At 40.3% G+C, this 11,894-nt stretch overlaps 1 protein-coding gene across 4 annotated transcripts; it reads left to right on the top strand.

Annotated features, from left to right (window-relative positions):
* Positions 1-489: 489 nt before the first annotated feature.
* ppm1kb (protein phosphatase, Mg2+/Mn2+ dependent 1Kb) lies at positions 490-10,914 on the top strand. Of its 4 annotated transcripts, XR_013937099.1 has the most exons (9): positions 512-605; positions 1,883-2,418; positions 2,530-2,630; positions 2,749-2,802; positions 4,412-4,577; positions 5,289-5,433; positions 5,672-5,806; positions 6,570-6,827; positions 10,767-10,914. XR_013937099.1 is itself a non-coding variant. In XM_080517842.1 (8 exons), exons 2-8 carry the CDS (start codon positions 1,949-1,951, stop codon positions 6,699-6,701), a joined length of 1,203 nt encoding a protein of 400 aa, XP_080373968.1. In that variant the 5' UTR covers positions 490-586; positions 1,883-1,948; the 3' UTR covers positions 6,702-8,325. The 4 variants fall into 4 exon arrangements, 3 of the variants coding, with proteins under 3 accessions (XP_080373968.1, XP_080373966.1, XP_080373967.1); XM_080517842.1 differs by lacking the exon at positions 10,767-10,914 and having other exon boundaries at positions 490-586; positions 6,570-8,325; XM_080517840.1 differs by lacking the exon at positions 10,767-10,914 and having other exon boundaries at positions 6,570-8,325.
* Positions 10,915-11,894: the final 980 nt, after the last annotated feature.

Below are 11,894 nucleotides of genomic sequence, written 5' to 3'. Positions count from 1 at the left end.
AGTCCACTGTTTGATGAGGGTTAGTGTCATATTTTAGAAGCGCAACATGTTGACCTGTCACACACTGACACCATTTCAAGGTGCATGATGAAATTCCTGACACAGTAATCTTTCAGCCCAGCAGGGTCAACAACGTAAACAATATGCAATTGTATGTCCTAAAAGCAGTCAGGGAAGAATTGGGGGCAATCGAAGGACAAATAAACTAAATTAAAATAAACTGTGATTGTGCACAACACATTTATAGCAAACTGTAAAACTGAAGCATGTACTAAGAGGCTCTTTCAATGTCAAAAAATAAACACGCTGATCCAACAGGCTACAGGAGGACAAAGCTACTCATCAGCTATTAGTGCATACAGCTGTCAGTTACACTTTCATCCACCAATCAGATCGTCCAGACTTGGGGGGCGTCAGGGAGGTGTACGAGTTTTGAGGCCGCTGATTGGCGCGGCGAACATCACAGGCCTTGTTTGATAACATTGAGGCTGAGCGTCTGGAGGGCGGAGGTTTCTATTCGGTGAGCCACGCTTCACACTGAGTCCGCGGAAAACTCAAGCTTACTGTTAAATACCGCCAATTCAAGGTATGTTTTCATAGAGATGGTAAGCGATTCAAAGATTAAGTCGTGACTTTGCCAATGTTGATTTGAAAAACAAAATGCGCGCTCGGGCTCGTGAGCTTGTCAGCTAACGGTGTTGCACAGCTAGCTCGTTGATGCTAACGTAAAAAAAAGAAAGAAACGGGCGTTTTCATTATTGCTTTAATCGCTCTGTTTGACATGTCGTAATGATCAAATATCCCAACTACATCACAGCCTTAAAATCTGCTTACGTATGTCGGTAATGTCGGGAAAAGCGCTTGATTGACAGCTCGCAGCTAGCTCCACGGCTGCTAGCTGTTACATAACACCCCAGTGTTTATTTTCTATCATGCAGTGTGCAGCTACGCCTTTAAAAATGATTTTGTCCTCAGCTTATGTCAAAACAATCATGAAAAAATACCCTTTCAACAAATGCATCCGATTAGTTTTTCGTTGAAGGAGCGTACGTACTTGGTTCTAAAGCTGATTAATGAGATCATTATAATCGCGAACTATCACTTCATTCTAGCTGTTATTTTACATGAAAACCGGTGGATATTGATTATAGTTTCATAGTTTAAAAGAGTAAAGAATATGTTTTATCAAGATTAGTCATACAGAATCGGAAACGTCGCCAATCTCTTGAAATCTCTTCAATAATTCTCACCGTGGAAAGATTTTATTATTTTCGTTTCCTTTTTCCTTCTCTGGTGAAGCTTTTCATGATCAACACTTCCTCGTTTTTCTTTGGGACATGCGGTCTCTCACTTCACCCTCTTTCTGGCACCAGTTGTTTAAAGCTTTCACTGTTTTCAGGCCAAGTTGTAATGTAAACCTGCAAGAATCCTGTTGGCCTCCTGACATGCTACAACAAGCTGATGTTTCATTAACCAAACCTCTTTTTTTTCAACAAAATGTTATGACCTTGTACTAAAATTTGAAGGCTGTTAAGTTAAGTCATTAAGTAATTTTTACAGAGGGCATAGCTTTGTAATGAGTCAGTGTCAGTCGGACATCAACGAAGTCTATGTGACCCAGCTGCTTCTGCTAAAGCCAAAAAAAACCTACTTCTGTGCTGACTTCAGCTCAGTCAAACTTGACAAACGAAGCATTCATAGAATCTGAACCCTGAGCCACCAGTGCATCCATATGCATGGTAACATTAGCTACTTTTAATATGAACGTTCCCCATTCCAATGATACTTGTATAACTTGATACATGATTTGTTTTAAACTAGTTCAATCTTTGGTTAAACTCTTTCTACACTCCTAAGCAATCTTTTTTTTTTTTTCCTTCAGGTTTTGGACAATACAATCTCTTTTCTCTGCATCTCGCACTTCTCCGGTGTTTGTGCTGTCAGGGTGATGTCAGCAGCTTGCCTTGTGCGCCTGACAAGGTGCAGTGGTCCTCATGTGGGTCGCATTAGTGTTCTCCACCCAGCCTTAGCCCCGGTTCCGTTCCAGCACAACGTCCACCCGCAGTTCACAATCTTCCGCAGACAACTTTACAGCCCTTCGGATAATCTGCGCAGCAACACGCGCTTCGATGCCGACAGCAGTGGTCGCCCCACCACTTGGGATTCCTTTGGCATCTGGGACAATCGCATCGATGAGCCCATCTTGCTGCCGCCCAGCATCCGTTACGGCAAGCCGATTCCCAAAGTCAGTTTGTCGAGGGTCGGCTGTGCCTCACTCATCGGGCAACGTAAAGAGAACGAAGACCGCTTCCGTGTCTCTCAGCTGACGGACAGCGTCCTCTACTTCGCTCTGTTTGATGGGCATGGAGGATCAGAGGCCGCCAACTTTTGTGAGAAGTACATGGAGAAATTTATCAAGTAAGAAACTTGTAATATGTCTGCATGACTTATTGGCACATAAAGTTAATTGTTTGAATGTTTGCTAATTTTGTTGGGGGTTTTTTTTTTCTCTCTCTGGCCTTCTTTTAGGGACTTTGTGGCAGATGAAGACAATCTGGAATTAGTTTTAACAAAAACCTTTCTTGAAGTAGACAAAGCTCTACAAAGGCACTTGCACTTCTTACCAAATGGTAGGTTCTATCATGTTGCATCTCTCTAGATATAAGTGTATACTGTACCTGCGCACATGAATATATGTGATGACGTGTTTTCTTCTCTCTTCAAACCTAATTGACTTATTCTACTTAGGCTTTGAAGTCTGGGATTTCCCGACTCACATGACTCGAGCACATTTGATTAGAGGTCTGTCATTTTACCCCAAGCTACTGATTAACTGGTGAATCATAAACAAGCTACAAGTAGAGCAAATAACGGGCACTTTCTTGCTTCCAGCACGACATTTAAAAATGCAGACACGCAACAATTAAAGGGGGAAAAAAACCTTAACTTTTTTGCACCAATTATAACCAATTAATACACGCAGACTTCAATAAGTGTTTTCAAGAGGGTTACCATCAATTAAATCTTGCATTAGTTTATTATCACTGTTCTTCGCCTCTATCAGTTCACAGGTTTCTGATAAGGGCAGAGCATTGATATGAATTTGAAGGCATAGTTTGTACATCTTCATGCAAATGTGCCAATATTTTTGAAGTCTATTCATACAAACTAAATCTGTGTTGATATTGTCTTTTCTTTTTTTTTTTCTTTTAATTTGTTGCTGGTCTGCTTATATTTTATTCCCAGTCTTTACTTTTTTTTTTTTACATTGTTTATCATAAGCATGGGCCCAGGGATATAGGGGAAAACTTAAATATCCCCCAAAAAGCAAAAACCGTGTGATATTCACTAATGGTTTACGTGTTTGCCATAGCTGTGTAGAAACATCCCAAGTCCGTTTGACTTTACCCAAACTCCTTGATATCTATATTGGGGTTGTCTGTTCCTGCAAAAGCTAGTTTGCCTGTTATGTGGCCATACATCGGCCACGCTGTGTGAAATGTCCCAATATGCCTGTATGTGTGTGTGCATGTTATCTACGGCAGCTGCTGACCCAGCTCAGAGCTGGAGGCCCTTGGCACCAATGTGGATGACGAGAGGCTAGATATTGAAGGAGAGTCCAGCGGGTCCTAAATCCTGGACTACTGGAAGGTTCCCTATCTTTCTCTCACTCCTCTCTCTCTCGCTCTCTTTTTTTCTTCTCTCACCAAGTGTATGCTTACGCTTCTTGTGAAACAGTGCGTCAAGTCTGACAAGTTGTATGATGAGATGTTTGTCGTCAGTGACGGGTCTCGTCCATGAGATGCAGCATGTTTTCTATCCAGATCAGACCTTGAATGTCCCAGTGACGTCAGTCAAATTTCATCAGCCCGTAAAGGTTAACATTGTATCCGCTGCTGACGTGCCGTTGTTTTATCTGCGTCGATACAAGTTATCAGTTTTTTTTTTTGTTTTTTTTTTTTTAATTTCTGACAACTCTTGAAGTATATTCCTACATCAAGAAATAAAACAAAATGCACTTCATAGAGGTTAGTGTGACATTTTTAGATGAGATAATGTTTCTTTCCCGTTATCAAGCCAAGTATTGGACATGGATAAATGCTGCATCAGTCGAGTTATGTTTCCGTTCATTTTTGGGGCATAACTGCTATAAAAATTTGCCCCGGACCTGAATTTTCTGCTGCAACAGTTTCAAAACTGCATGTGTTACTGCCTCCTCTATTGTTTAATCTGTAGTTTGCTCCAAATCTCCCGTATGACTTCCCATCCATGTGTTCATGTGTCTGTGTGTGGATGTGAGTGTGTGAGACACACCATATGGTTGTTGTGAACAAGTGGTAGTGACCAGTCACTCTTTAGTGGACCTCCAGTGCTTCTTCCCACCCTGATGTTTGCCTTTATGTCTCTGTAGTACCCGGAATGAACGCAGGCACCACTGCCACGGTGGCCTTGCTGAGGGATGGCATCGAGCTGGTGGTCGGCAGCGTGGGTGACAGCCGCGCCATGTTGTGCCGCAAGGGCAAGGCCCTGAAGCTCACTGTTGACCACACTCCTGAGAGGAAGGATGAGAAGGAAAGGTGTGTGGGGCGACCTCAGCTTTTAAACGGAATAACGTCACTCGGTATCTGCAAAATGAATGTTGATCCCAGTTTTGAGTGACTGGATAAACATTAACAATTGAACACAGACACGCACGCTTACTGTTTCTCAGACGCTTCCTCATTACGGTTTCATACATCTCCAGTGTCCGCAGGCTCGAGCCCATATTCTTCAGTCATCCACGACGTTTAAAGTGCAACAGTTTCAAGCCTTCAAGCAGCTCATTAACAGCAAAACTCTCTGGTGTGATCACAAAGTCACAGTCTTGTTTATAAGGCTCCTTTGCTGTTACTCAGAATCCAACGCAACACCGGGAGCTGAATGATAGACCTCAGTCTTACAGAACTATTCACACCATCTTAGTATTTATAAAAGTCTTAATGTACCACATCAACCGAGTGCTTTTTATGTATCGTTTAGGCCATTTTTGATGTAAAAAAATTATTTATCGTTTAAAGTATGGGACCATCACCTGACAGTGAACAAAGATGGATGAATTATTAAAATTACAGAAACCTTTTTAGATGAAAGAAAACGTTCTTATATACTATATTGAAATGAGATTCTAAAGCTGTTCGATCTTGATTGAAAAAGTTGCATTACCCTGGTTCTGTACGCCAGCTTTCTTCGACCTCTAATTATCATTCTAATTCTTTTCAAACGCGTCCTTTGCCTGCTCTCTCCAAAAGGGTGAAGAAGAGTGGGGGTTTTATCACCTGGAACAGTCTGGGACAGCCCAACGTCAATGGCAGGTTGGCTATGACGCGCAGCATCGGAGACTTTGACCTGAAGAAAATGGGAGTCATCGCTGAGCCTGAGACAAAGAGGATCATGGTAGGTCTATAGGTAGAGATCATTGATGAAAATCAGACAAAACGTAATCAACAGTTCTTCTGTCCCCTCAAATCTTCAAACGCTTGGCCACGTTGTCTCATCACGCTTTGCCTGTCAGCCGTTTATGCGGTGAAATCCAGTTTGTCCTTTGAGCCAGAGTGTTGCTCAATCCCACCAGGAGAAAAAAAATTGTTTTGAAAACGTTTGACTGTGTCGGTAAATGCTGCTTGTCGTCCAGCTGCACCACTCCCACGACTCCTTCCTGGCGCTGACGACCGACGGCGTGAACTTCATTATGAACAGCCAGGAGATCTGCAACGTCATCAACCAGTGTCACGACCCCAAAGAGGCGGCGCAGAGAATATCTGACCAGGTGAAGTGTTCGAGTCTAAAAGCAAACGTCACCGTGTCGCCAGCAAGGCGACGTCGATTGTTGCCCAGAGGTATTTGATGGTTGGTAGTTGCTGGGAATTGTTTGAAAGATTCCTGCACGCAGTCAGACATACTCCTCTTCAACATGTCAACATGCACAATGTCACACAGGGGAACTTTAGCCTTCTGTTGAAAATGTGTGTTCAGGTCCCCCTGGTTAATGTATTTCACCTCTTTTTGGCTTCAGGAGCAGAGTGTCCTATTCTGGTAAAGAGGACTGGCCATCATGAATGTTTTAGATGTTTCTCGGTTTTATCCCACTTGTTTGAAATGAATAAGCTTTGTATTAAAAGCAGGTGTGCTGCTGTCACAAACCAACGCAGGCCACCGACCCAAAACAAACCAGAGTGAGAAAAACTGATGCAGGAGTCACTGCAGCCTATTTCAGTGCTTCACTCTTCTTAAAAAAAAAAAAAGTGTGGAAGTAACTTATTTATGAATGGCAAAGACCCAACAAGCAAGAAAATATGACTGACTTTTTGACGTGGTGATCAGTGTGGTGAGGGAATGCGCTCAGCTTCTCTTGTTGAGGAATGAAAGTGTAGTGAGGTTGGAACGAAAAGGCAAAGTGGCAGCAGCCAAATGGTCTGAAACACCGAGCCGATTAAAGGATGGAGGAATTACAGATTGAAGTATTGGCTTATTTTTTCATTACTGATGCATAATACTCGTGTTTCTCTGCCCCCCCCCCCCCCCCCCCCCAGGCTCTTCAGTACGGCTCCGAGGACAACAGCACAATCATCGTGGTGCCGTTTGGTGCTTGGGGGAAACACGAGACTTCAGACACAACTTTCTCCTTCAGCAGGAGCTTCGTGTCCAGTGGACGCTGGGCGTAGACCCGGCGGCGCTGGAGGAGGAGGTGCGGGTCTTCAGACCCGCTCAATGTGTGCAATACAGCCGGTGCCCTTGGAGGAAAAAAGACATGAATGGTGGCTCGAATGTGTCGCTTGGAGATTTATGATGTAAGTGAATTCACGCACTTAAAAACACACACACACACACACAATCTCTTCACAAATACTTCAATCTCTTCGCACCTCATAAGTGCAGTGGGATGATTTATGTGTGAGTGGCAGACAGGAATCCATGATGACAGTGGATGGTTGATAGTTTGCTCTCCGGCAGACTCTCCTCCCTCGCAGCCAATTCACACATTTCTCATTTGTGCTGCTTTTAATCAACCCCAAATCTGGACTTTTCTATTTTTTCTTTGACAAGTTGTATTTGAAAGCAGTTGTGTATTTGTGTTGAACTCCCATTTCAATCTGTGGGTTTTGGTTTGAACTGTAAAAAAAAATTTTTAAGGTTCACAAAGGGATTAGTGCATAGGAAAGTGCTGTGATGTGTGTTAATGTGAAAAAGACTTCATGGAAAGAAAGAATTCTGAATGGTTGAGTGAGTCTTGACGCTGGACTGTCCAAGGATCTAAATCAAACTGAATATTTTATTACGGCTTTATCAACCTGTATTACCTACGGCCACATTTGTGCTCAAAATACTCCTCAGACTGACCCAGTGACTGAGATGAAGCTCTCACAGTGTTTCAGTGGCTTCGTTTATTTTAAAAAGAAAGAAAAGAAGAAAAAATAAAAGAGTAGAGATTAATATTTTTGGTTTAAACTGGGCTGAGACGTGTATAAGTGTTCATATCTGTACCGATTGGAGGGGAAAAAAAGGTGTCGGGGCACCGAGTGTTCAGGGTACCAAAATGTACAGGTTTTATTGTTGTTGTTTTTTTGTAAATATATTTATGTAAATCTGTCCAAATTGCTTTGTTGCTTTGTTGCTTCGTGGCTAAATCAGGAAAAAAAAAAACCTCCCCTTAGCAGAACGTTTGCGTAGCAGCTTGTGTCGTGTGACGCTAAAGTGGTTTCATTCATACTTCACTCATCTCCGTCGGACGGAACAAAGCACTGATTAAACCCGTTCAGCCACGTGTGACGACGTCGCCTTAAATGCCCTTCATGACTAGAAACAATCAAACCTTTTGTGGGGAACATAAACTGCACAGGTTGTCTGAGCTCACCTAATGTGAGAGGATTTAAGCAGCTACAATGACTGGACAGTTTTGTTTGACTTTTTTTTTGTGTTCACCAATTTTAATTTGTTCTCGTTTGCGAAGCTAGTATAAACTTATGCAGCACTTCATGCTTATCATTAGTGCGTCTTGCGAAATGTCCTCGGCCGGCGTGGACAGACGATTTGGACAGACTGTTGTTCGCCGCCGACTCGCCTGTTGAGTGAAGCGGTTTATCACCGGGATTTTGTGTCGAAGCTTGAAAACTTCCCTCCCAGCTGTTTAAAAGTTCTCTCTGTTCGGTATTCGTCTGCCTTTCCGACATCGTCGCCACCGCTGACCTGTATCTGGGACCTTGCTTTTATTCTATTCCGCAGATCTTTGAAATGTTGTATTTTTGGACTGTATGGCTCCCGATGTCTCAATTAAAGATGGATAACAAATGTTGTGTGCCGTTACTTAACCACCGCTAATCTTTTACGGGGGGGAAACGAAAATTGGCAAACCAGCTGTTTAAACATTAAATAGGCTTAATTCTTTACCTTAAAGTGCATTCATTGACCAATTAATCTCACTGCAGGGGTTTTGAAAGGGCTTGAACCACATCGGCCGTGGAAACCCTGCACGTGATCTGTCTCACGCCAAGTTGAATGCAGGATGTTTTGTTTTGTTTTGTTTTTGTCATATTGTAGGAGAATATTGGCAATGTCAGATTGGGATCTATAGGACATGAACAAAAATTAAGCTTTTTAGATGCTTTAAATATCAAATATCTGATCGATCTGTCTTTGCACTTATTTTTGTTACACTTTCAGGAAATCCTGTTTTGAAAATGTATGTTTTTGATGAATACTTTTAAAAGCGGCTTAAAGCCATTGCCCCCCCCCCCCCCCCCCCCCCCACACACACACACACACACACACACACAACTCAACTTGTTCAAAGATGGAATCTCCATAAAATACAGTACAGTATATATTCTTATTGGATTGGATTATTTTATACCATTACTGTGTTTACCTTCATGCATTTGAAACATCAAAGCTTTTTTTTTTTCTAAACAAAGAATTTTTAAGAGTCTGAGAGATCCTCTTCCAGATCTTTTTTTTCTTGAATGAATATGTTTCAAGACTAATAAAAGGTTTATTTCTGTTTTTGTTTTTGGAGGAAAATATATATTTAAAAAAAAAAAACCTGCTTCTCGGCAGTTTATGTAAAAAAACAAGTAACGTCGTTCCAAATCAAACCGATAAAAGTTGGTTTATCAGCTGGTGCATGTGCAGTTGCCAAAATGTATTTAAAACATACAAAATATGACAGGAAATTCAAACTAATCCTGTTAATCTCATAGAAAGCAGTAAAATAAGATTTTGACAAAAATGAGAATTTAACTTGACACAAGGTCAGATTTAAACTGTAACTTGTTCCTTTACTGCTTTTACCTGAGTTATCTGACTTTTGCGGTGAATGCCTCTGTTTATTAAAGTGGTTACCATATATGCTGGCAAATTGTGATCTAGGTTTTAATGAACTTTAATGTATATCATCGTGCACCATTGTAGCACAGACTTCCTTCAAACATATTACAGAGTAAGTTGTATTAAATAAAAGTGAAAATCAAAGAGAATTACGAATTTGCCTCATTATACATTTGTAAATGTTCTAAATATTTTTCATGTTAATATAGCACATTATTTATACTAAAATATATTTTGTAATTTTATCCTATTTTTCCCCACATGAGATATTGAAGATCAACTGTAAATTCATTATTTAATTTATTTCGAGGGATGTGGATGCAAAAAAGTGGTGATAATGGAAGGAGATGGCACAAACGTTGTTGAAGTAGCATTCTGTCAATACCATTATCACACAATGCGTGAATTTTGTAAAATTCATTTAGATGGGTCATCTGTTAAAACTGGCACCGAGAGGCTTCAATCTGATGTAAAATAAATAAACAAAAATACATTAAAAAGTACAGATGTTTCAGTTAAAAGTATCAACAAAGCTCCTTCTCATAAAGTACTACAATATAAGAAAAAGCATAAAACCAGCCAATAAGTACATCTTTTACACTTTAAGTTAAGTTTGGAAAACAATCGTATAAAATATATGCAATAAAAAAACTACTTTGACAGCTTGTTTTTGTACAGCACTCTTGATCAACAGCAAGGGACGATAAAAACATTAAAACATAGAATAGAATAGAAGTCCTTTATTTAGTCACTATCTAGCAATGTTAAAACAGTGTTAACAGTGAAATGTTGTGACAGCAGTAAAATAAACAATACACACAATAATAGAAAATATAATACAGAAAGGTGAGATATAAATATTAAAACATTAGATATGTACAACAGAAGTATTTAAAAGTCGTGCAGAGGGGAGTGTAGCAGCTGTGCAAAAGTATTGAGCAGAAAACATGTACGATTATTAAAAGAAAAAAAAACAAAAAAACATCAAATCGATGAAAATGACAGCGGGATGACATCAACTGAATTTGAATGACGTCTGAAAAAGAAATGTTCCGGCGGCGAATAAAACTCTGCATGTGGGGGTGATGACATTGTGACGACGATTCCTCCTCACCAAGCATGTGGGCGGCATTCCTCTGGGGCGATGAAGGGGTTAATCCAGTGTGGTCCGGCGGAGGGTGTGAGTGCAGAGGTACCTGTCCCTCCTGTCATGAGCTGATGTTGGTCTGCAGCCTGTGTCTGAGCTCAGACAGTCTGCTGCAGCTCTGCCGAGGGAAAATCTGCTCTCTCCTCACATCCCCGTCGCCCGGTGAGTCTGAACGAACCCCACCAGTCCTCTCATTTCTTCTTCTTCTTCTTCTTCTTCTTCTTTGCTCCCCCCCGACAACTTCTGACGTCTGCATCAGTTGTGTTACTGCGTCCATCTGCTGTTACTCTGCCTCCCTGTCGAATGACATCAAATGAAACCAACATGTAAAACTGGAGGAGTCGGCCTCCACCGGAGGAATTTCACTGAGGTCATGTGTCCTACATCTCTGGGTGACATACATTTTTTTTTTTTTTTTCTCATGAGAAAAGGAATAACCACTCGTAGCCTTAACATCGTAGTAGCTGTACGTTTTCTCTCATTTCGGACAAATTATGTTTCTTTGCACTATTGAAATGCAATGAAATACATATGTGGAATAAATGTTGGCATGGTCTGACTTCTAAAATGTGACTGTTGATTAATTTGTGATTAAAATGAAATCAGTATAAAGGGGTGTTTTTCTTTCCCGATAATTTCTTTTAATGCCTATTTCACAAGCCATTTGGGAGGTATGAGGGATATTTATAACCTCAAACCGCACAGATCACCACTGTAGAAGCATGTTTACTTTAAAAAAAAGAAAAGAAAAATCCCAAAAGTATTAGTTTGTATTTGTATATATTAGCTAAATGTCTTCAGTTTGTTATTTATTTTATTGTCTTTGCTTTGCTGTCACTCAATCACTTCTTAGGACATGAAGAATGGAAAGTGATTTCCTTTGTGTGCTATTTAAGGTCTATTTGAATTACATTTGCATGCAATTATCACTTAAATAGCAGTACCTGTATATAATGGCCTGATTTGTGGTCATTTGAGGGATATTTTATGAGTGTGTAACAAATATTACAAAGCTCAAGTGCCACTGCATCAGTTTGTGTTCTTCTCTTTGAGAAACAGTCAGTGAAAACAATTCTTATTACATTAATGGATGTCGACTGGTATCTGCATGTTATTAATAGCTTTGTTGTGATCAAACATTAGATAAACAAGAATTCTGCAGAAATTGATCTGAGCATGTATATATTTAATTATCATGTGAGTTTAATGTTTGAATTAAATTAGGGTCTTTTAGCAGACAAAGATGATACATCATTTTGTACATCTAAATAATGTATCAAAGTAGTTTATCTATCTATCTATCTATCTATCTATCTATCTATCTATCTATCTATCTATCTATCTATCTATCTATCTATCTATCTATCTATCTATCTATCTATCTATC

The sequence above is a fragment of the Blennius ocellaris genome (assembly GCF_963422515.1).
Source record: "Blennius ocellaris genome assembly, chromosome: 3".
Lineage (NCBI taxonomy): Eukaryota > Metazoa > Chordata > Actinopteri > Blenniiformes > Blenniidae > Blennius > Blennius ocellaris.
This window is presented reverse-complemented; position numbering and strand designations above follow the sequence as displayed.